General features: G+C 37.8%; 1 protein-coding gene and 1 long non-coding RNA gene across 3 annotated transcripts in view; one reads left to right on the top strand and one right to left on the bottom strand.

The window, feature by feature from the left end:
* Positions 1-51: 51 nt before the first annotated feature.
* On the top strand, positions 52-24,926 carry FLVCR1 (FLVCR choline and heme transporter 1). 2 transcript variants are annotated; one of them, XM_088801650.1, is made up of 11 exons: positions 237-1,017; positions 6,144-6,288; positions 6,811-6,927; positions 11,974-12,114; positions 16,345-16,412; positions 17,088-17,191; positions 18,699-18,809; positions 19,303-19,408; positions 19,630-19,741; positions 22,283-22,350; positions 22,511-24,926. In XM_088801650.1, the coding sequence occupies exons 1-11, from the start codon at positions 280-282 to the stop codon at positions 22,583-22,585; spliced, it is 1,785 nt and encodes a 594-aa protein (XP_088657776.1). In that variant the 5' UTR covers positions 237-279; the 3' UTR covers positions 22,586-24,926. The 2 variants fall into 2 exon arrangements, with proteins under 2 accessions (XP_019593650.3, XP_088657776.1); XM_019738091.3 differs by lacking the exon at positions 6,811-6,927 and having other exon boundaries at positions 52-1,017.
* LOC148756623 (uncharacterized) overlaps positions 2,712-25,589 on the bottom strand; it is a 47,143-nt gene continuing 24,265 nt past the window's right edge. Inside the window, exons 2-4 of the long non-coding RNA XR_016022754.1 lie at positions 11,954-12,049; positions 4,622-4,666; positions 2,712-3,411 (exon numbers count right to left, since the gene is read on the bottom strand). This is a non-coding gene — a long non-coding RNA (uncharacterized LOC148756623). The remainder of the gene's footprint in view (positions 3,412-4,621; positions 4,667-11,953; positions 12,050-25,589) is intronic.

The following is a 25,589-nucleotide window of genomic DNA, read 5'->3' as shown; positions in this document are numbered from 1 at the left end:
GGGCCGCAAAGCGCGGTGACGCGATGCTCTCGGGGCGGGGCCTGGTACGCAGGGGCTGCCCGCCCCCCGGGCGTGGAGAAGGTTATTTAACTTGCGGAACCAGGCGGTGTGGGTTGCAGTTCCCGGCTTATACCGGCCTCCCTCGGCCGGAGAAAGGGTCGCAGGAGCGGTAGGCCAAGAGTTTGGGGTTGGGGTGCAGGGAGGGCCTCCGGTGTTGGGCGGGGTGTGAGGGTGGGGGAGGGGGTGGGGGCGCGAGGCTGCAACCGGGAGCACAGTGACATGGCACAGTCCGACGATGAGGAGGGAATAGCGGTGGCGCCCGGGCACCCGCCTGCGAACGGATACCTCCCGGTCCCTGGGGGCGCGCCAGCCGGAAAGACTAGCGCGGAGCCGCAGAATGGGACCAAAGCCGGCTGCCTGGCCCTGAATGGGGTCCCTCGGGACAGCCCCGCGGCCGCCTCGGGGGCCCTGGGCAGTCCGCAGGCTCACCTGGCCCCGGAAGAGGAGACCCAGGTTCGGCTGCTGCCCACGGGCGCCGGGGAGGAGACCCCAGGGCCCGAGGGCACCCAGGTGCCGCGGACGGCGCTCTCGGCGCGGCGCTTTGTGGTGCTTTTGATCTTCAGCTTGTACTCGCTGGTCAACTCGTTCCAATGGATCCAGTACAGCATCATCAGCAACGTCTTCGAGGGTTTCTACGGCGTCTCCTCGCTGCACATCGACTGGCTGTCCATGGTGTACATGTTGGCCTACGTGCCCCTTATCTTTCCGGCCACCTGGCTGCTGGACACCAGAGGTCTGCGGCTCACCGCCCTCCTGGGCTCCGGTCTCAACTGCCTGGGTGCCTGGGTCAAGTGCGGCAGTGTGCAGCAGCATCTCTTCTGGGTCACAATGCTGGGCCAGTCCTTGTGCTCTGTGGCCCAGGTCTTCATCCTAGGCTTGCCCTCCCGCATCGCCTCAGTGTGGTTTGGGCCCAAGGAGGTGTCCACAGCTTGTGCCACCGCCGTGCTAGGCAATCAGGTAAGGACCAGATAACTAAGTCATAGGCCACGTGAGCTAGGCATATGGATAGACCTCATATAGGCCTGTCTATACACGAAGGAGAGGAGGTGAGTAGGGATAAGATAGGAGACTCTCTTGGATTAAAGAGGGTTTTTGATCTATTTGTAAGGACAGAACTTTCAAAACCTGTTTAAAGTGAGCACTTGATCATCTTGCTGGGAGTATTACCTACACAATAATTAATTGGCCCTTATATGTGTAGCATCATAGAAAACTTGTCAGTGCAATAATGAATAAAACGTGGGTAGGTATTATTTTCGTCACCTCCAGTGTATTCTTTGCAAAAGGAAGGTGTTGCATTCTGGGAAGTTTGTTCTCATTTGAGTGGTCCATGTGAAAATCCCCTGTTTAATTTTGTATATTAGCAGTCAGCAGAGTGCCTGATACATAACAGACACTTAACAAATGACTGCTAAATAAATGCTGTAGTGATAAAGACCTCATAACATTCCTGAGTCCAATTACCAATTTTTAACAATAAGAAAATGAAGACAAATCACAGATCGTGGAATCCATTGTAAAAGGGTGGCTTATATTGCCAGGTCTCCATTGAGGTACTTCCTAGCCTTTCCTAACACTATAGGTTCAAATTCCATTAGTATTCCAATAGCATTACTAGGTAGAATGTTTCTTTTGTGTGTTTTTTTCCTGATTGAGTCTTTTATTGCAATTTAAATTTTGTATATGAATTCCTATGATACTTTATGTAAATTGTATTGAGTGTTGATTCAGCTTGCCAAAAATCCAGTTAAAAATCTGTATACCAAAAACTTCACCTCTCTCTACACATATATTGCTACATGTAGCTATGTAGCAAAAGAATGTTACTCTCTTACTTCCAGTCCAACACTTGTTTCAAGATCACAATAAGATTTATTTAAAATCCATAAAAAAGACTTAACTCCATTTGCTTATTGCTTTATATTTCCTTTCTCTAAAAGTACAAAAGGAGTAGCTTGAACTATAGTTATGTATCCAAAATAATTTATGACTGATATTTTAGTTGGTTGCTTCTGCATGCTTGGGTAGGAACTGTTTTCTTAAAAGTATTTTACGTTTACAAAATTACATTCAAGATTAAGATTTCATTGAGCATGACAGAAATATTATCAATTCCATAGCTATGGATTATCTATTTCATGGATAATAAATGGAAACATTTTCTCATAGCCAGATTTCCCTCTCACACTCAGCACACCTCTGGGCCTTCTTCCTACATTCTACCTAGGTGTTCTCATCCTTCCTTGGCTCCAGTAGCTGCGCACTTGCTCATGACCCCCCAAGTATGCATCTTTAGCCTAGATTATGGAGTGATCATTTATAATAATGTTCCACAGTATTCCGCACTCTGTTAAGTACTTTACATGTATGTATCATTTAATTTGGTAATGTAAGGTAGGAACTATTATTCTTCCCATTTTATAGATAGAGAAACTGAGACTTGAAGGGATGAAATTATTTCCCAAAAGTCACACAGCTAATTTGTGGTAGCATTCACAATGAGTCTGTCAGACTCCTGAGTCCTAGCTTTTAACTACCCATCTATACAGCCAGGTCTCTGACCTGAGAGAGAACCTTATAAAACATAGGTCAGGTCATGTCATTGCCCTGCTTGTTGAACTTGCCAGTGATTTCCCATAGTACTTAAAATCTAAACTCTTTACTCTGAATTACAGAATCTTATTGATATGTCTTCTTTGGTTCCTTAAACAATAATACTACCACGTTTCCCTGAAAATAAGACCTAGCTGGGCCATCAGCTCTAATGCATCTTTTGGAGCAAAAATTAATATAAGACCCGGTCTTGTTTTACAATAATATAAGACTGGGTATAATATAATATAATAATATAATACCGGGTCTAATATTAATTTTTGCTCCAAAAGACGCATTAGAGCTGATTGTCTGGCTAGGTCTTATTTTTGCTTGAATTTTGCATAAGGGCCTTTGCAGAAACATTCCCTCTGCCTGGAATGGATCACATTACATCCTTATTGTCACTCAGCTCTCAATTTAAATTTGTTTTAAATATCATTCAGTCGCAATTCTTGACGAATCCCATTTAGAGTTGCCCAGTCACTCTCTTATGACATTATTATACTTTTTTTTTTAAAGGATTTTATTGGGGAAGGGGAACAGGACTTTACTGGGGAACAGTGTGTACTTCCAGGCCTTTTTTCCAAGTCAAGTTGTTGTCCTTTCAATCTTAGCTGTGGAGGGTGCTGTTCAGCTTCAAGTTGTTGTCCTTTCAGTCTTAGTTGTGGAGGGCGCAGCTCAGCTCCAGGTCCAGTTGCCGTTGCTAGTTGCTACCCTGCGCAGCCCATCATCCCTTGTGGGAGTCAAACCAGCAACCTTGTGGTTGAGAGAAAGCATTACCAACTGAGCCATCCGGGAGCTCAGCAGCAGCTCAGCTCAAGGTGCCTTGTTCAATCTTAGTTGCAGGGGACAGAGCCCAGCATCCCTTGCGGGATTTGAGGAATCAAACTGGCAACCTTGTGGTTGAGAGCCCACTGGCCCATGTGGGAATCAAACCGGCAGCCTTTGGAGTTAGGAAAATAGAGATCTAACCGCCTGAGCCACCAGGCCGGCCCCAACATCATTATACTTTAATTTTCCATGTAGTTGCTCATCACTGTTAGGCTTAAATATTTATGTTTCTTACGTTAATTGTTTATTACTCATCTCTCGTGCCCACCATTAGATTGTAAGTGTCATGAAAATAGACACGAGGTCTGAGTGTACACAACTGTATCACCAGCATTTATTACAGTGCCTGGCACATTGTAGGTTCTCCATAAACATTTGCTGAGTATATAAATGATTTTCAGACTCATGTAGATACTGGCCAGCTGGATACTTCCACTTGGATGTCCCACCAATCAAAATTCCGTGTCTCCTTGCTCATTTCTCTTCATTTCTACTGCTGCTATCTCAGCTTTGGCCACCTGCAGCTAGCGGACCTTCCTTTCTGCAGCTTACTCTCTTCCCTTTATTCTCCACGTTCACCTGGTGTGGTTTTTCTAATATGCACATCTGTCCGGGGCACTCCGCTGCAGTGGCTTCCATTGCCCTACGATAAAATTCTAACTCTCTATGGTGACAATGAGAGACCTTCTGGATCTGTCTTCCGCCAACTCCTGTGCTTCACCTCTCTCCACACCCCCCTTTCCTCACATACATAATCTGTCTCTGCTTGGAGGGGAACTGTGTGCACTACTATTTCTCACAAAGTCGTGCTCTCCTTCCTTTGTACATGATGTCCCCCTGGCTGGGAATACGTCTACTTCACTTGACTAACTCCAATTTCTTACTCAGATCTTTGTTCCTCTGGAAACTTTTCCTGAACTCCAAGACTATACAAAGTGTTCCCCCAAAGTACTCTCTTAGACAGGGTGACCCTATGTTCTAGTTTGCCTTGGCTAGTTCACATGTACACCTGTTGTCCAGCATAATTACTCACGGAGTCCCTTTCACTCTGAGTAATGTTCTCGTTTGGATGATAAATTACTTGATCTTCCCAGTCTTACCACCCTCTACTTCTTCACCACGATACTGTACTTACCACACACTCTTGTAATGACCTGTTTAATGACCTCTATCCAGCTTTCTGTAAGGGAGCAAATGAAACATTTGGTAAGTGTTACTATCTCTGCCTCACCCTCCTTTTTGAAACCTGTTTTTGGGCCCTTCCTCCTCACTCCATCACTCAAAGAATCTGATATTTCCCTCCCTTTAGTCTCCTTTAATACTTTGGTTTTATTTCTTTGTGATTATCATGTTTAGCCGTATTTTTTTCTTACTGATGTGAAATTCACATAACATAAAAGTAGTCATTTTAAAGTGTACAGCTCAGTGGCGTTTGGTACATTCACAATGGTGTGTCACCATCATCACCTCTGTCTGGTTCCGAAACATTTCCACCTGCCCTCAGAGAAGAGCCAGTACTCACTAAGCAGTCACTCCCCATCCCCTCCGTCTAGGCCCCTGGCATCCACTCATTTGCTTTTTCTCTCTGGATTGACCTATTCTGGACATTTCATACAGTATGTGACCTGTGTTGGCTTCTTTCACTTAGCATATTTTCAAAGTTGGTCCATGTGGTAGCATGTATCAGTACTTCATTCTTTTTATGGCTGAATATTTCATTATATTTCATTGTATAGACGTACCACATTTGGTTTATCCATTCATCTGTTGGTAGACATTTGGGTTGTTTGTACCTTTTGGCGATTGCACATAGGGCTGCTAGGAATATTCATATACAACATTCAAAGTTTGTTTGGGTACCAGTTCTTAGTTTTTTGGGTATATACCTAGGAATGGAATTGCTAGGTATATGGTAATTCTATGTTTAAGTTTTTAAGGAACTGCCAAACTATTTTCCACAATGGCCGTACTATTTTACAATCCCACTAGCAGTGTACAAGGGTTCCAGTTTCTCCACATCTTGCCAACATTTGTATTCTGGGTTTTTGTTTGTTTGTTTTTTTAATGATAGTCATCCTAGTGGGTATGAAGTGGTATCTCATTGTGGTTTTGATTTGCAATTCCCTAATGACTAATGATGTTGAATATTTTTTTCCTCTGCTTGTTGGGCATTTGTATACCTTCTTTACAGAAATGTATGTTTAAGTCCTTTGGCCAATTTTGAATTGGGATGTTTGTCTTTTCATTATTGAGTTGTAAGAGTTCTCTATATATTCTGGATAGTAGACCCTTATCAGATACGTGATTTTCAGATATTTTTTCCCATTCCATAGGTTGTCTTTCCTCAGTGATATTTTACATATTCTGAGTCCCTTTTTCAATTGTAAGCATCAAGTGTAAGGACTGTATCTTACATAATGTTGTAGCAGCATCATTCAGATAGAGGAAGCTCGGTGAATGTGCATTGACTAAGGAAGACATTGGCAGCAGTTTCTCTTTAATAGTACAGTTGTTAAAAAGACATTAGAACAACGTGCCTTAGAGTTTACGGAAGCACCTGACATATACTAGCTGTTCTCTTTATTTTGTATTAATTGGCAGTGTGTACTTTTCTTCTCTTCTAATAATTGCTGTAAACAGGACTGTTTATTTTACAGCTTGGAACTGCAGTTGGCTTTTTGCTACCACCAGTTTTAGTGCCCAACACACAGAATAACACAGATCTTCTGGCTCATAACATCAGTACCATGTTTTATGGAACATCAGCTGTCGCCACACTTTTATTTATTTTAACAATAATTGGTAAGTGAATTGTTTTCCCTAAAGCTTCCATAGATAAATGCATGACAAACATATGCGAAGGAAGATAACCAACCCTGAAAATTTTTGTTGGTATTTCAATTGCCATTTGCTTGTTTCTTTCTTGCCGTAGCACTGTCTTGCTCAGATAGTGAATGCTACAGTGCTAAGGCTCTGTTACAGTCCATCTGTTTTACTATTGTGAAGGGTTTGAAGACTAATCCATCTCATTTGTCTCCCTACTAACTTGCTTCCCCCTTAACTGTTGGTTTCAAGCATCTGACCCACCTCCTCTTTGCATATTCCTCTATATGTTCTGCATCTTATGCTAACCTAGCCAAGATCAAGTTCTCAATGCTTTGAAATGATGCAAATAGGCTACAACCTTCCTTTTAATGATAAGTCCCTCCGAGGATCTCCATTTTAACAATTAGCTGGTTCTGAAAATGTTGACCAGTGAATGATCCTGGGCAGTGGCAAGCTGTTCAGCAGAATTTCAAACTGTGGCAACTGTCTGCTTGTTAGGCCACTCCAGCAAAGCACTGCTGCCACCATTCGTCACTGAGTCCTCTCGTCTGGGCCTGTCTCTTGAAGCAGCCAGTCAAAATCAGCTGCAAGCTGCCATCATCAGTTTGGAAGAAGGCTTGGGAAGGTCTGCTTTTTAAAGATTATTCTTAATGGGAAACAATTTTGATTTCAGCTTGAAGGCTAGGTAAGGTTTATTTAAGTAATACAGCTGCTAAACATAACTGCAATACTGCCCTTTAGGCACTCAGTATGGCTTAAATGGATTTGAAGAGGAAAGGAACTTTAAAGTTGAAAGGCCATCTTTTAGTCATTAAAATTTTTAATATACATACATATTTATTTTTACCATGGCTATAACAGTAATGAAGAATTCAAGTTTTATGATCCCCAGATATGAAATCCTTTAGTTTTCTAAGAAATGTATGCGAAGATTAGAGATGACCTGCAGGATCCAGGTATGGGAAGCTCGGCCCACATATTTCATTTCCCTTAAGGTCATGAACTCTTGTTTCTGTTGGTAGCACAAAAAATATTCTGACATATCCAGCTGGTTTTTATGTTTCAGTTAGGGAGTGGCATATTTGCTGTGTGCAGACTACTGAAAAAAGACAATTATTCCCAAACTATTTTAGCAGTTTAACAAAGTTTTAAAAGCAACCTATTATTTTTTTTTTTTTAAATGTCAGTCTGCTTTTTCTGATATCCATGTTTAATTTGCTGGATGAAATATAGTTTACATATATTTTGCATAAATGGGCCTTCTATTAGCAATAGGGGTTCTTAAAATATAAAATTCTTTTTTCCTTTGATTGCTTATGACTCTTCACATAAATTCTGGTTTTCCTTTTTATTGTCTTCAATTGCTTGTCTCTTTGGAAGAAGTGAGAGAGTAGTAGATTATAAGATATCTATAGATATGAAATTATATATATGCACATATATGTATCAACATACATATGAGATGCTACAAATATAAGGTTTTTTATTTGTCAAAGGAAAAGGACAAGTAAAGCGACAATAGGTGTGACCATTGGCGTATCACCCTGTGTTATTTGAGAAATTAAAAGAACTATTCATGTACATAATTACTATTGATGTACTCATGGCTTAGGAGTAGACAATAGAAATGGAAATGAGGGGGGAAAAGAATGGAAAAAAATGGAATGGAAATGAAATAGGAAAAAAAAGGGCTCATTGTCAAGTTTTGCTTGGTGACCTGTAATATTACGATGTCAAACACAGGATAAAAGGAAGATAATATACAGCTGTGATGTTAGAGTCTTAGGTTGAAAATTGTGACATTAGATTAAAAATGTACCTGTTTTCCTTTTACTCAAATATTTGCTATGGAGGAAAATATGGATTATTTTAAAAATCCTTACTTAAAGGTCCTTAATTACTAAAAGACAAGCCTACTTTCCTCTAAATTCTACCCATAAATACTTCGGAAGCCCAGCCAAATGTTACAGAATAATTTAGTTTTGCTGATGTTTGTCAGCAACGTGACATGTACTAAACTGGTGCTCAGCGGCCTTCCTAAAGTACTGCCTTCAGGGTTCGTGCCATGTGACCTTCTGCCTACTACCCTCCTTCATGGAGCTTACATGTGAGTGTAATCCATCTAGCATTTCTAGAAATCAACGCAAGCCTTCCACTGAATTTCACCCTAACACCCCATTCTTACTGGGAGAACTCTATTATGGCCTCTAAATTTGATTGCTATGTACCAAACATGTTTAAAGGTACACTACATATATGCTTATTGCAGTTAATCCTCACAGCCCTGTGAGGGCGGCACTGTTTCATCATTCCTATTTTATAAATGAGGAACCTGGGGCACAGAATTTAAGTAAATTTAATTTACCACTGTCACAGTACATACTGAAAATGAAATTTGAGCCTACGTAATCTAACTCCATGTACTATAAAATGTTACATGTAAATGTATATCATTTTAATTTTTACTTAGTCTTATTTTTTTGTTCCAATTCAAATTCCTCTTGTGTAAGTGCTAATGCTGCTGTATTTGAAAGCTGTTCTTGTACAGGAGAGCAGTAAACAATATCACTTAATGCAAGTGTGTTAGTTAAAATCCTCACCATCCTGATTCACTAAAGTGAGTGGATGATAGAAAACAAAAGTAATGGCAATCAAAATATTTACTATTCAGGTCCTTAAACACATGAGGGTATAACATGCACGCCTTATTTCACTTTTGATTCTCGTATTCAGGATATTTATATGCAGGGTGCTATTGTAAACTTTTTATTTTTTACTTATTCTATAAGAGTTTCAAGCCCCTGAGATAAATTTAGTCCTTGATTTTTTAAAAAGAAATATTCCTCCAAAAAGAGCGTATTTTGTGTAGCACTCAATAATTTACAACTTCTTTTACATGTATTATGTCGTATAATCCTCATAACAGCTTATTGTTGTTTCTTTTATGGATGAGGAAGCTATACGAGTGGTCAAGAGACAGGAATTGACTTCTTCAGGATACAGTGATATGAGGCAGAGCCAGAATTCAGACCTGTATTTGTACTATAATAAGTTAATGTGCAATGTCTGCTTGAGTCACACAGGGACAAATAATGAAATCAAAAGATAATGTTATAATCTAATTTCAAAATGTAGAAGTGGACCTAAACACAATAGATTTGCTGTTTCTTCTTCATGGGAGAAAAAGTTTGAATGTGGTGCCCCCAAATCCTTTGGCTACTTTATATGCCTATTGCCAGGGGTGGAGAATAACTGCTTTTAATAGTTAATTATTTTATTGGTACAAGTTTTGGGTGGGGAGAAGAGAAGAGGGTAAGAATGCTATTGTTTTCCAGTTTCAAAGGATAAAGAAAAAGCCATATTTGTTCTTTGAAAATACAGTACAGCGTAAACAGGGTCATAGACCAATGGTTTTTTGTTCTCCTTTTTCTTTTCTTTCACGTAGACTTAAGCCCAACTTTGCTATATCGTGTAGCTGGTAGGTACAGGCCTGATTTTGTCTGAGAGGCCTTTTGACTGCCTGAAACTAAAAGATAACACTTGTATTCACAAAATAAATCTAGTCAAGTTAAAGACTAGTAAGAATTGTTTTTGTTTTGTGTTTGGCTTCAGCTCCGAGCCATTTAGACGTATTTTACCATAATAAATAAAAACCTAAGAGACTCTAGACTGAGTAAATATTCATGATTACCTTGTAAGCATAGTTTTTACGTTCTGAAACTCTGTTTTACAACTGTGTGAGTTCCGTATTACCAATATTAATAAAAAGAGATATCTCCTATCTTAACTAGGACACTTTCAGGAGAGGACAACAGACGTTCTCAACAGTGCAAGGAGCAGATAGGGTGAAAGGAAGAGGAGGAATTGCAACAACTTAAACATTTTATGTCTACCAGTCCTCCAATGTAAGGATATTAAAAAGTAACTATTTATGAGTTATATCTCCTCTTGAATTAGTTGTGACACCTGTAAAAATAGAAGTCTGTTTTAGTTTGATACGTTTTTGTTACATCATAATTAATCAATGTGTTGGAGAGTAAAGAATTTAAATTTTTTTTTTTTTTTTTTAGCAGGAAACAGACTTAGAGAATTATAGTATTATATGGACGTTTTAAGGATTTCTTTCTTTCTCAATGATTTTAAAACCTGGCTAGGTATTGATAAGCATTTGGAGAGTTTTGTGTTTAATGCAGATTCTCAGGTTCTGTTCTGGAGGTTCTGATTCATTGAGCCTGGGGTAGAATTTTAAAATCTGTATTATTCTTAAATTTCTACATGATTATGATTGACAGCCAGGTCCATCATATGTCGCCCACTTTTGAACTGCAGAGCAGGCCTTCCTTGTTGGAAGAAAGACATAACAATTATTTAAAAAGAGAGAATGAAAGAGGAAGAGAGAGAGAGAGAGAGAGAGAGAGAGAGAGAGAGAGAGAGAGAGAGGGGAAGCTCTAATCTTTTTAGAAAATGCTGTTTTTTTCTGGATCCATTTATTTTCTTTTTGGGTTTTTGAATTTACCCTATTTCATTGATTCTAAAATGTACATTTTTTTCATGAACTCTCTGAATTCAAGATGCTTTAATCACCAAAGGCATCTAAGATGAACAAGTTATAGAGATCTGTAGTAAACAATACCATATTGTGCACTTAAAATTTGTTAAGAATGTAGATTTCATGTTACGTGTTCTTTCCATGGTAAAAAAAATATCGATGGCATGTAACATTGGTGGCATTTGAGACATGATTACGTGAAAACCTTCTATTGATACCTGGCAAGATCACTGAGTGCCAGCATCAAACCATCTTAGATTCAATGAAATACAGTATTTTCCATTTATTTTAGTTTAAATTTTTGAGTCAAAACTAAAATTAGATTTTAATTTCTGATGTACCGAATTTTAGCAGTTCAGCTCTCCTGTCCGTTAGTCTTGACTTCTGGCTAGCTAAACCCCACAGAAATCTCTCGCTAGCCATCTGTTGCAGGAAGTTAGTAGATCCTTCACTGCCCAGCAAAAGGGCAGTCTCTAAATGTGTGGCTGAGAAGCCTGTGAAATCTTTCTCTAACTCCACAGAAATGGGCTGTGCTAGAACTTACAGAATCCGAAACCATATATCACACTTTTATGTCTCTCAGCCTTACCCCTAGATTTTCCATATGTAGCTAGAGTGAGTCAGCGAGAAAGACCTGGCTCTGCTCCCGTGAATCTACCTGGGCCTTTTCAGTTCTAGAGGTGTAATTGGATCAGATGGTAACATTTACGTCAAATTTCAGAAGAAAACAGTTACTAACTCAAGACAGTCCTCTAAAAGTTCAATAATATATTGACTTGCTCTTATCTGATGTTACCTCTACTTACAAATGGAACTAAATTTAGAAATAGAATTGTTGAATAGTTACCATAATAAAAATTAATCTTGCTTAACTAAAAATGGAATGATCAGTGGGCAAGGTTGTGACATATTATTAATGTTTTTGCAGTTCTGAATGGGCCAAATCTCTGAGGTTAGTCAGTTTCAATGTCAGACTAGTCATCACTTAGAAATTCATGAAAGTGAAAAGCCTCACGGTAAAAGACTTTCACTACCTCTTTAAACTTAAACTGAATTTAGTGTTCGCTAAGGAAGATGTGTTTGTTTAATTACCTTTTCCTGTATGTTTCCAGCATTCAAAGAAAAGCCTCAGTATCCGCCCAGTCAGGCCCGGGCAGCTCTTCAGGACAGTCCCCCTGAGGAGTACTCCTATAAGAAATCAATATGGAACCTATTTAAAAACATTCCTTTTGTCCTTCTGTTGATCACTTACGGTAAGTGGTTTCCTTTTCTTGTCTCCGATGTCTATATAAACCTTTGAGCATTTGTAGATTCTCTTCATTTAATCTAGTGGTTTGAGCTTTACTTAATGAGATAGTTTGTTAACTCTAAAACTAATGATAGCATAAACTTAAATTGGGAACTGAAAGCAAAAACTTCAGCATGGATTTTCTTACACGATTTTAAAATAAACTGATAGATCTCAGATAGAGAAGCACTATCTTCTTTTGTGAGTTCTCACAGGTATTTTTAGGTCCTTTATGTCTGCTGTAAACACACGGTAAATGTCATCAACAGCTCTTTCATTCGACCCTGTGCTCACTGGCATGCATTTTTTGACTACTCAGTCAAAACTAGACATTAAGGAGGGCACCGTAAGCAGTTCTAACTTAAAAAAGACGATTCTCATCCTCTCCTGTCTTACGGGGTCAGCACCTGTTCCTGCTAACACTGCAGCTTTGACTGCAGGCACCAACACGTTTGGTTCCCTTCAGAGATTTCGGACAGTTCGTTCTTTGCTCCTTATATTAACACCGTTCACATTAGCCACCAACACCCCCTATTTCTGTCTTACTTGCCTTCAGAAGTCACTCACTGATGTTCTCTTTACATTTTCTAGGAGCGCACACCCTAGTACATAATTGTTTTACAAGTTGTAACAAATTATGCCCTGACTTAAACTCTTACCCTTGTATCAGGATTACTTCTCACCCCACCCCCTTTTTTTAGTGGACATTGTTAAACACTAAAGTAGAACATTTAATCTAATAAATTCCTATGTACCCACCATCACTCAGCTTCAACAGATATCAACATTTCACTAGGCTTGCTTTATCTATTTCTTCTACTTTCTTCCTAGAATATTTATAAGCAAATCCCAGATGATAGTTATATCATCTCCTCATTAACTACTTCAGCATGCCATCGTTCCTTTTCTTCATTTTGCTGGTTACCTCCACTGGTTAGCTTACATCTAAAACTTCTAACTAGAAAGTAGAGAAACTATAGTGGTTCACTATTAATGTATAGAGTAAATTTACTTCTTTAGCCTGTCATTTAAGGTGGCTTCTTTCCTTTACCTCTTATATCTTCCTTTATCTCTTATTTCCCCATATAATGTTCTCTTTCAGCCAGATTTATAACCAACCTCCTGTCACAGACACACCATACACACACCAGTATGCCTCCACATGCTTATACACTGCTAATTCTAGTCTCTGTCATTATTTCTTTGGCTTGAAATGTGCTCCTTTTTCCCTTAAGCAATTCTACGAGAGCTAGCTTAACATTTACCTTACATATTGTTCATTTTGTTATTCATTCATGTATCCCATCAATAATGATCAGATATCAACTAAATGTACACTAGCACCCTAAATGCTTTGTGGATTAGAAGGAAGCCTGATATATGATTTCTGCCCTGAAGTAATTATAATCCAGTTGGGGACATAATATAAACAATCTGAAAAGTAAACAACAGTTAAGGGTTATTTATCAAAAGGTAGCAACACAAGAGAAGTTGTATGGCAAGTGCGTGGTCCAGGCACATGCTTCCATGATTACTAAGGCAGAACATGGGAAATATCCTTTGGCTCCCATTTCAAGTCATACGGCCTTGCCATTAACTGCTTGAAAAGAAAAACGGGAATATCTGTGAACGGCTTGAATGACTAGAACATTATGCAGATATGAAAACTTGATGCTTGGCAGCAGAGAAACTATGTAGTAAATTGTCCTGGGATAACTGATTATCCATATGGGAAAAACAAAGTAATATTAGGTCTCTACGTCATATCATGCACAAAAATGAATTGTAGTAGATTAAAGACCAAAGGGTAGAAAAACTTTAAAGTTTTAGAAGCAAATATAAGAAACCATCTTTAGTATTCTTCTTAAAAGAATTTCTTAATGCAAAAACATAAACCCTCAAGAAAAAGATTGATAAATATGATTACATTAAAATAATGGTCTTTTCCAAAAAGACATTTAAAAAAGTGAAAACATAAGACATAGACTGAGAAAATGTCTGCAATGCATATAACCTCCAAAGGCTTAGTACCTACAATACAAAAATAACTCCCACTGGTCGATAAGAGCAGTCTAAGGAAACCAAAAGGCATTTATGTATTTGTGTATGTGTATCTTGCTCATATATGATGCTCAGCCTTACTAGTAATCAAGGAAATACAGAACAAAACCAGAGTTAAGATACAACATCACACACATTCAAATTGGCAAAGAAAAACCAGTTTTTTTTTTAATTCGACGAGAACAAATTTGGCAAGGTTGCAGAGGAAAAGAAATCTGCTGGTAATATAGACTGATACAGCCATTGTGAAGAGCAAGTTGGCTAGATCCAGAAAGTAGAGTTCTACTCCTAGATGTGTACTTAGAGAAACCCTTATATGTAGAACAAAAAACACAATATTCATTGTAATATTGTTGTAAATAGAGAAAAACTGGAAAAAGCCGTAAGTACCTGTTGACAGAACAAGAGATAATTAAATTGAAGTGTATTCACACAATGGACTACTGTACAGCAGAGAAAACTAACTAGAAGAATCCACACAGATAAATCTCAAAACAATAGTATTGCGTGATAAGAGCAAGTTGCAGATGGATACAAATAATATATTATTATTACAAAGTTTAAATACATGCAGAATAATTCTGATTGTTTATGGAAACATGTATGTTGTAGTATCTAAAACATAAACACCAAGATCAGGATTGTGGTTACGTCTGAGAAAGAACAGGAGAGAAGAATAGAATTAGGGAAGGTCTGAAAAATGAATCTGAAGCAAAGGTGGCAAAATGTTAATGTTTGACAAAGCTGGGCGATGAGTAAGGGTGTTTGTTAAATTATTCACCGTACTATTTTGTATATTTGAAATATTTAGTAATAAAAAGAGAGAGGGCCGGCCCTGTGGCTCAGGTGGTTGGAGTGCCGTGCTCCTGACGCCGAGGCCACGGGTTCGATTCCCACATGGGCCAGTGAGCTGCACCCTCTACAGCTAACATTGTGAACAATGGCTCTTCCTGGAGCTGGGCTGTGGTGAGCAACCGGAGGTTGGCGTGAGCTGCCATGTGCTGCCTTGGGTTACCGTCTGCTGCCATGAGTGGCCAGTGGCCCGCATGAGTGGCCGGCAGCCAGTGTGAGTGGCTGGCAACTGGCAAGAGCTGCCGTGAGCAGCTGACTGATTACCGGCAACCGACTGCCTCAGCCAGGGAGGGGAGCACAAGGCTCATAAGACCAGCATGGGCCAGGGAGCTGTGTCCTACACAACTAGACTGAGAAATAATGGCTTGAACCGGAGTGGGGATGGAGGAGGTCGAAGAAAGGGAGGAAAAGAGAGAGAGAGAGAGAGAGAGAGAGAGAGAGAGTAAACTTAAGTCTTCAGCTAGGTTAGGAGACTTACCTGAAATCACACAGTAGATGCAAGGAAACACCAGGATTCAAACCTACCGTATTTCCCGGAAAATAAGACCTAGACGGACCATCAGCTCTAATGCATCTTTTGGAGCAAAAATTAGTATGAGACCAGGTCTTATTTTAATATAATATAAGACTGGGTCTTATATAATATAATAATGTAATATAATATAATATCTTAATACCCAGTCTTATTTTAATATAAGACCGGGTCTTAAGACAGGGTCTTATATCAGACCCAGTCTTATATTAATTTTTGCTCCAAAAGATGCGTTAGAGCTAATGGTCCGGCTACGTCTTATTTTCGGGAAAACACAGTGGTCATATGCTTCCTGATAACCAGCTGTTTTTATTTTTCTGTTTAAGTATTCGTTAATTATTAATAGTATTGTCTTACTAATTGCCTTGTAAGTCTTTGATGCAGGGGCAAAATCTCTGAAGCAGGCATTCTGTCTTCTGCTTAAACATTCCTTACATCGAATATGTTGCAGGCTCTCAGTAAGCAACTGGTGGCTTGATTGCCATATCCAGTGTTATGCGTACGAATATGATTTATGGTTGGTATATCTGCATCTTAATAATAATAAATGATGTAATGACAGAATTTTACTATCATAATCTCTAGTAAATTTGGGTGTTAAATTGATCAGTCCACATCCTGAAAGGGAATGGCAAGAATTTTTAATTTTCTCTGTCTACTATCTGAGAAACATTATATTTTCACAGTTGTCACAGACGACTCCACAAACTGGCAACTGGTACATTTATAGTTTTCTGTTTTTTATTTTAGGTATCATGACTGGAGTATTTTATTCAGTTTCAACATTATTAAATCAAATAATACTGACATATTATGAGGTAAGTTGCTGCCTTTATTATGTTGCATGCCTGGCCAAGAATTTTTCTTTAGCAATAGAATTCCTGTTAGCATGATCATAAAATTAAAGATTGATGCCCCTGTTGCTATAGAAGGTTCATATTTGTTTTAATTTAAAATCCAATTTATAAAACACACAAAATGGAAAGCAGAAGTTATTGCTTTGACAATACCTAAGTCTTCTTTTTATTCTTTTTTAAAGAAATAGTGTGACTGCTTATATGGAATAAGACAAAAAATGTTAAGGGAAACCAACATGAAGTAAATATTAAGCTCTGACCTCTGTTTTTAAAAGGAGAAAGCAATTGTTATGTGTAAAAGCTATCAGATTAATTTCACTTGTGAATTACTTAAGAATTCTAACAAAAATCATTGTGCTTCTAATTGTGGAGGATCAAGAAAATGCTCCTTTTCGATTTCTCCCATATTTTAGGGAATTTTTTTTTCTGGTTTTAAAACAGAATGTCCTTTATATGTGCTTTACCTGCCCCTACCTCCCCTCCTCACCCCCATCCTAAAACACATACTGAATATTCCTATTTTATTATGTACTTAATTATATCTGATTGTTTCAATTGACTGAAAAGGTACAGGACTGTGAAGAATTTGTTTGAATTAGAAGTTTCTGATTAACTTCTTACGAAAATTCTTTTAAGGGAGAAGAAGTGAATGCTGGAAGGATTGGGCTGACACTGGTAGTAGCTGGAATGGTGGGTTCCATTCTTTGTGGCTTATGGCTGGATTATACCAAAACATACAAGTAAGTAAAAGTAGATAAATGTATGGTGTACAACCTAAGGTATTTTTTTTAAAGGAAACTTTGCTTTGTATTTTAACAAATTTTAAAAGTGTTATTACTAAAATATTTGGATTCTAGACACTCTTGGATTCCCTTCTCTTCTGAATGTTTTTGTTGTCCATATATTGTTTTATTTTGTTGGTCATATTTATTTCAACTTTGAGAATTGGTTATCTTATGAACCTTGTTCCCCCTAAAATCCTAAAATGATACTCAGACATACACCACTTTAGAAGGGATCATTTCTATTCTTAAAAAAACCCTTGCTGAGAAATATTTGACTTTTTATACTACTCTTTTCTTATGTTGTGAGCTTAAAAACAAACGAAAAGTGGTTCTTTCCTATCAAAAAATTATTATTGAGCATAAAGCTTTTTTTGCTAAAAAGTTTTTGGCTAAAATGTCCCCAAACTATAGCACCACTTAACTGTAATACATAATATGAAAATACTATATTAATTGTATATCTATATGGAAACAGCAAAATGCTAATAGTACAAAAGAAAAAATAAGTAATATCAACTGGGAGACTCAGGAAGGGCATCTTTTGCTCTGGGCCTTAAAAAAACTAGCTACGTTTTTTAATAGGTAGAAAGTTTCCATCTGCTTGGGGAGGAAATGAATGCATGAAACTGAGAATGAATGAATAGAATGGAATAAAACGAATGAATGAAATACGGAACTGTGTCCTTTGTACCTTCAAGGCCCAAGATATGTTTGATACCATTATCAATGGTAGCTAGAGTGCAATCCATTAAACTTATAGATGAAGGGGGCATATGTAAAGGATTAAATTTATTAACAGTCTTTGGTCCATTATATAATTAGAAACTTGATAAGCATAGAAATGTGTTCTTTGTCACCCTGGCTTTCTTCTCAGGGTAACTGCCATTCATTCACCAAACTCCTGCTGTGTGCATTGCTCTTAAGTAGGAATTGTGGCAAGGAGTAATGGTACCTGTCCTTAAAATACTTGTGGTCTAAATGGGGAACACAAGGCATTCACATATGAAAACTTAGATAATAATATTACAGACTAAAATAGATGTCATAAGTCCAATAGATGTCAAGTGCCAATTAGGTAGTAAAATGATAAAGTTTGGAAGAAACAATGTTGTAAGCTTCAGTGATAACAAAAGGAATTTTAGAAGAGTTGGAATTTGATCTGAGTCTTGAAATATGAGTAGGGAACTATCCCACTTAGAGACATAAAAATGATTTGAACCATACGAATATTCCTTCCTGTCAGCATTGGATCTGGTGTGGTCTTGGTTGTCTGTTGCTGTTGAATCTTCAATTTAAGCTTGAAGTCCATGCTTTGATGGAAACATTTTCCATAGATAAGGGAAACCTAATCTTGGGAACCAAGTAATTTATGACTGTATGGAGAGAGCAATGGCTAGCCGCATGATTTTTATGTGCCTTGGAAAATCAGACAAAATGCTAACTTGTTCTTTTTTTGTTTTAGACAGACTACTCTGATAGTATACATTTTGTCTTTTTTTGGAATGGTTATATTTACTTTCACACTGGACATTGGATACATTTTCATCGTGTTTATTACTGGAGGGGTGCTTGGGTAAGCATCAACAGTGCTTAGGAGAAGTGATAGCATACTGTTGTAATTCTGTAATATTGTTCCTGTGGTTTTTAATTTTTAAAGTTCATCCAGTGCTTCCAATGTTTAAACTTTATAAGATTCATCCTGTGTATATAAATGAGTGCATAGTCTTTAGAACTATAAAAAGTAGTTTAAAATTGTTTTTTGGTATATGTAGGTAAAAAAATGGATAAGCCTTACTTAGTCCAAGTAACTTTATTTAGTTAGAAAGACTACTGACCTGGAAAACTAGAGGTAAATTTTTCTCAGGAAACAAGGAATTGTTTTGCTTCTCAGTTCTTATCACCTTGGGATGATTGGTGAACAATAATTGTGTCTTACTTTCACATACCAACTTCATAACATTTCCTTATATGATTATTAAAATAGGCCTGAGAAGTAGAATGATTGCCTCAATATGTATGTTGTTGTTCTGTTAATTCTTTCTATAATTCTGGATTTACTTTTCTAGTTTCTTCATGACTGGTTACCTCCCCTTGGGTTTTGAATTTGCTGTTGAAATCACTTACCCCGAATCTGAAGGTACTTCATCTGGTCTTCTTAATGCTGCTGCACAGGTAAACCTCTGGTTTCTCTTACACCTGAGATGATTCATTTACCAAACATTCTGGTGGATAATGAGTTTGACTCTAGTTTTTGTTTTAAAAATTCCGCCTTTCAGTGAATGTTTGTAGAAGCCAAATCATATGAATAAAACAGTTAAGAAAAGTCTTGGGGGGAAATACTACACTTATTTTAAAGAAGAGAACTTGATACAAAATTATTCTTCTTATTTTAGATATTTGGAATTTTGTTCACGTTGGCTCAAGGGAAGCTCACATCAGAGTATGGTCCAAAGGCAGGAAACGTTTTCCTCTGTGTTTGGATGTTTGTAGGCATCATTTTAACAGGTAAATTAGGGTATTTTTCTGGCAAAAGTACTTTTATCGTGTTAGGTTTAATTTTCATGTATATTGATTCTGAATGGCTTGGCAGAACTCAAGGGAAAAAAATGAGATAAAAAGGACGTTATTTGTTTTCTTCCAAGGATGTGAATCTATTGATTTGTTTTTCAGGTTTCCAGTTCAGTACAATTACTATACATAAAAACAAAACTGTTATAACAAGAACCAGTTAAGACCTGGAGTGGGCAGACCTGGCCTCAAGTTCTGATTATGCTGCTCATTAGCTGTGTGACTTTAGACAAGTTACTTAACCTCTCAAGTACTCCTTACCTCATTTATATAATAGGGTATTTAAAAGCCTGCCTTAGAGCATTGCTACTATGAGAATTAACTGTGGTGGTTCATGAACAGCTCCTGAGATAGTGTCTGACACTGTATGTGAGAGGACATGCCTCTCATGTTAGCTATTATTATAATGTGGTGATGAGAAGAGGTCAGATGATGGTGGTGGAAATAACATGCAGCCTGCTTAGCCAGTTCTTAGGCTTCTTAGGTATAATCAGAACAGGCGTGGGCAGGAATGAGAATAGTGCCTGATCTCCAGAATAAGCGCATGTTAAAGAACTTTTAGCCATAGTTTGTTCAGGCACGTGAAAGTAAAATGGACGTAGTAGCAAGACTGTCCGGCCCATGTTGGCTTTTACTGTTATTTCACTTTGTTCATTTCTTTCTGCATCCCTTTACGAGCATGAAAGACAGAATCTATGAGAAAGACGTAAATCAAGCCTTCTTTTTATGTTTATTGAATACCTGATCATTCTTTCTGAAACCTCATCCATGAGCTCTTACCAGTGGCAAACATTTATTTTGGAAATACACAACCACCTAAGGTCGCTATTATTCATTCAGTATGTTCAAAGATGGTGAATGTCGCCTGTGACCTCCAAGAAAAAATCCCACCAGGAGAGAGTTTTTCCCTTCTTCTCTTCAGTTACCAAAGTAAAACATACAAAACTGTGAGACATGTAATACATGAACTGCCTTACCTACTGATCTGTTATAAATAATTTCATGTTGGTTCTTAATTTCCAAGAAAATAACATATCTAACTATCAAATACAGTGTTATTGTTGAACCAAAAAAGGGAGCATTTTTGAACTCTGTTTTCACATTATTTTTATAATCATATTCATAAATGTCAATTCAAACAAATCAAATCTAGAAAATTAAGTGAAAAAAGAACTAGAAAATAATTTTAAATTGATACATGCACCATCTAAAAATGCTAAGTAGTTTCTCTCACATGTTAAGTATTTTACTGGAGAAAGCCTGATAGATTTTTACATCCAGTATTCATTTGTATAAACAAGAAAGGGACTGGGAAATTCCTCTTGTATTTTCAGTTTCAACAACTAGGACCACCATCCATTCAATTATCCAAACAAGAAAACTCAAGTCACCCACTTTTTTCTTTCTCTTCCCTCCATTTTTCTTTTTGAACTTTTATTTATTTAAGTATGTTTCTCCAGGACCCATCAGCTCCAAGTCAAGTAGTTGTTTCAATCTAGTTGTGGAGGGCGCAGCTCACAGTGGCCCATGTGGGGATTGAACCGGCAACCTGTTGTTAAGAGCACCGTGCTCTAACCAACTGAGCTAACTGGCCGCCCCTCTTCCCTCCATTTTTCATGTACTATCAAACCACCAAGGCTTATTGGTTCTATTCTAAAATTTCTCTAAAGCTTGTCTCTGTATCTCCACTTCTCACTCACGCCTCACCATCTCTCAGCAGGACTAAAGCCTCTTAATGGACCTTCCTGCCTCTAGTCTTTTTGCCAGGACTCATCCTCCACATAGCAGCCAGATTGAGCACCCTAATATGTAGGCCTGAAAGTGCCCTCCCCACTTAGATGCAGTGTAAAGTCTTCACACGGTGTACTCCGTACCTACCAATCCAGTCTCATATCCTGCCACCTCTCTCTTGTACTCGATACTTCAATGATCCCAGACTACCTCTAGTGCCAAGACAAGGCTGTACTCTTCCTGCCCCAACTGCTTTGCATATACTGTATTCTGCCTGCCTAGAATGCCTTCCTCTCTCCTCTTATCTGCTTGACAAGTTCCTACTCATTTTTCAAGTTTCAAGTCAAGTGTGTCTCTGGCAAGCCTTCCCTGATTTCCTGTGGCTTACACAGGCATTTTTTCTCCCATGCTCCCACTACACCTTGTATTGCAGTTATCCTACAGTGTTATAATTGTTTGTATGTCACTAGTTCCCTAGATTGGAGAGTGCTTTAGGGAAAGAATTGCAATTTTTTTCATCTTTGTATCTTTTGTTTTCTAGAATCCTCTATTTCTTCACTAATGAGTGACTTGCTAATTAAGTTAATGGCTTAGAGAGGTACTATGTGTTTTCAGGCTACAAGGATGCAATTGAATATTATGGTACTATAGTATGCTGAATTTGACAATATCAAAAAGACTACACAGCTTAGAGAAAAGTATATTCATGCATACTCTATGGTAACTCCATTGATGCTTCTGTTTCAGCATTAATCAAGTCTGATCTGAGAAGACACAATATAAATATAGGACTTGCAAATGGCAATATTAAAGCTGTAAGTAATAAGTATTTTTATGATTATACTATTGAGAAATGTGTGCATAGAATAAGTGTGAAGCCAATCTAGTCAGCACTCTTTTTATTCCTGAGCCAGCAGTTGACCTGTCATAATGGCGTATGCCAGATGCTCTAAATCTTTTATCTTCTTTCTACAGGTACCAGTTGATAGTCCGACAGATCAAGAATCAAAAACTGATATGATGTCAAAACAGTCAGAATCAGCAATTTGAGGTGAAAGGAAAAGTTAATATCATATGACAATTGAGCAGTGAGGTTTGGTTTATAGGTTATGGGGGATGGACACTCACTTGAAAGTTATTGTATGACCTCTACGTGCAGTTACAGTTTTGCTTACTTGTGAATTTCAGCAATATTTTGCTTGAAATACTTTTACTTACCTCATTTTAACACTACTATTTATCTAATAAGTGTCCCATTTTTAGTCTTATATTGTTGATTCTGAAAGTAATCTTCTTGACATTTATTTTCAAAAGTGTTCTTTTTTGTAGAAAATAGAAGCTTTGGAAGCTTTCTAAAATGATAATGTGGAGGTCTAATCGCTTAAGTCACGTAAGAGTACGTGCAGTTTATATATATGTATCCCGTAGAACCAAGTGTATGATTATTACTAATTGGCTCCCTTTCGTTTGTTCTGACCAGCTGTGAAGCCCCCTCAATATGAGTGCAATGTAGCAACGTGACACTACTAACCCACCCAGGGATTCTGTGGGACGAGGCTCCCAGAGACTGCTATGGTTTTCCTAGTATGTTCTTGTTACAAAGTGCTTTGTAGCAGGTATTGTCAATGGCCATGAAAACAATTCTGTGGAAAGTCTGAATCCAGGGCTTTGGTTTTAGACTTATGTTCTAATTAGGCTAAGGAGCTAGACACAGCCTCATTACCTTGAGTTCTTCTCTGAGCTGCCCTCCTATCATGGTATAAATGCTAACACTATATATTTTTTTCATGCCCATTTAAATAGCTTTGTACCCATTGACTTTTTTACTTGCTCTTTTTTTTCCAATATATAACTTTCAGGTAAGAAAATCTCATCCTATGTGTTACTACTGGCTTTTCCATGATTTCTTGGATAGTCACATCTTACACTTTTGCCTTGAAGATAAGGACATCTGTGCTTGGCCAAGTGTTCCCATTTAGTGGAGACCTCTTAAAATGCTGTCTGTTCTAATTCTCTACTGTCATTTTTTTATGACCATTCTCCTTTGAGAAATACTAGCCCAGGAGGGAATGGATTCTTGTTTTCACTACAGAGTGGACATACTGTAGGAACAGTCACTTTCACATGCTCAGGGTAAGGAGAATAGGACCAAATGTATTTCCACAGTGCCTACCACTGCATTTTGTTTACAGTGAGAATTTAACTGTTGTTCCCATCCAGACTCTCTAAACTGGTAAGGGGATAGCTTCAGAGTAATGCTATTTAAATAGCCATGATATTTACGTTATATCCACATAAACAAAAAGAAGCTCGGTCTCCTTGAAGTGAGCTAGCAGTTCTGATTTGGGCACAGTACATACCTTGCTGTCTTCTGAAATGATAACATTGTCTGTAATCAACTGAGAGTAAATTATGTAGCATTTTACCTAGGAGACTATGTCACCAGAACAACTTAGCTGGGAATCAGGAACTCCAGGTCTGTGTCCTGGATCCATGTCTAAGCTGTTCCCTGAAACTTTCCGGGCAACGTCTTCTTCACCCATATCATGAATGTGTTCAATTGGATCCCAAGTGCTGTTTTGAATCGGAAGTGCTGCTCATCGTGGGGCGTACTGAATCCTTGTACACAGGAACTGTGTACAGCTAGAGAAATTCCCGGATAACTTCAACAGCTGCGATTGTTGCTTTTTGGATACAGGGAATGTAAAATCTGTGTTGAGCCTTTTTATTCAGAAAGCTCAGGCAGAATATGCTGACTCATTAACTTCCTTAGCTATTTATACCACAGGTTTTTTGGCCAAAAATATATTTTAAGATTCCTCCTCTTATTTTTATTTTTAAACTGTCTGTGTTATTGAAAATAATCAGGTACTTGTTGAATTCCTGAAGTTTTGATCAAGTAATAGATAAAAATTGCAATACTTTATTTCTGAAAAATTGATACATATATGTCATGTGTATTTTTCCTTGATTAGAAAAAGGATGAAATATGATATAACAAAATGCAAAAATTGAAAGTTTTTCTGTATTTTGAATTAAAGTTGTCTGTAATATGTCAAACAAGAATGTCATAATTCTGTGTCATATCTTTGGGAAATGGAATTGATAACCCAAACTTGTGTAAATTTTAATCAAATGATTTTAGAAAGAAATTGGATGCTTTCAATAGCTGTTGCATTTATAACTGTTGCAAATATAGCTTTTGCCGTTTGTGAATGTGAGAGAAATGTCTTTAAAAATATGTTTATGTGTAAACTCCGAGTAATACTGGAAGAATGACCCATCTGTCTTAGTCATTTTTCATGTTCTAATTTTTGCTCTTGTAGTAGTTATCTGTACACTTGTTCTTCAGTGTTTCAGACTTGAAATAAATTTATTTTTTTAATGTTAATTTTGTATGGCTTTTTTTTTTTTTTTTTAACTTCTGTTACTTAGGTGCACATGGGGAGTGGAAAGGGATTATAAGATTTCAGAATGGACCAAGGAGGGAGAGTGTTATTTTGTGGAACTAAATCAGCAGAGTAGCGAGGGCTTAATTTCCTCTCCCTACTTTGGGGCCTGTTCCTGCATTGTGCAGATGGGCTGCCTCCAGTGAGCCATCATGGGGACACCACGTAAGCTTCAGACTTTTCTGTCTTTTTTTCCTGGTAGCATGTGCCTTTATGGTACCTTATATCCTATAGTGTGTCATTTTTCCTCAAGGCCCTGCTAATTAACATAATGAAAACAATCTATGCATTTCTTCATTGAAAAATGGGGTATAATAAACATTCTTATTCCCACAGGCAGAACTGGGTAGTTTATCAATGAAGCCAAAAAGAAGAGAATTGGTAGCCACAAAGGAAGATTCTACCTCCCATACAAATGGTAAGCCATAAAAAATTGGTACGACCACCTCTTGACATACCATTTTAATTAGCGTGATGTTTCAAGGTGAGGTTTCCAGCTCTATTTAGTTTTGCAAATAGCTAAATGCTGAGGCAAAGTCATGAAACTGAAATAAATGTAAAGTAATGCATAGCATTTTATCTGTTATCATTTACCCTGTCATAAA

The sequence above is a fragment of the Rhinolophus sinicus genome, chromosome 11 (genome assembly GCF_057876585.1).
Source record: "Rhinolophus sinicus isolate RSI-liver-muscle chromosome 11, RSI-T2T, whole genome shotgun sequence".
Classification (NCBI taxonomy): domain Eukaryota; kingdom Metazoa; phylum Chordata; class Mammalia; order Chiroptera; family Rhinolophidae; genus Rhinolophus; species Rhinolophus sinicus.
The sequence above is the reverse complement of the archived record's forward strand: the minus strand, read 5'-3'. Positions and strand labels throughout refer to the sequence as shown.

Bases quoted from the DNA above. Each gene is read 5' to 3' on its own strand.
- FLVCR1 (XM_088801650.1), top strand. From the start codon at position 280: ATGGCACAGTCCGACGATGAGGAGGGAATAGCGGTGGCGCCCGGGCAC. The intron at 16,413-17,087 runs GTAAGTTGCTGC...AATTCTTTTAAG, and splicing joins TAATACTGACATATTATGAG to GGAGAAGAAGTGAATGCTGG. The intron at 17,192-18,698 runs GTAAGTAAAAGT...TTTTTGTTTTAG, and splicing joins GATTATACCAAAACATACAA to ACAGACTACTCTGATAGTAT.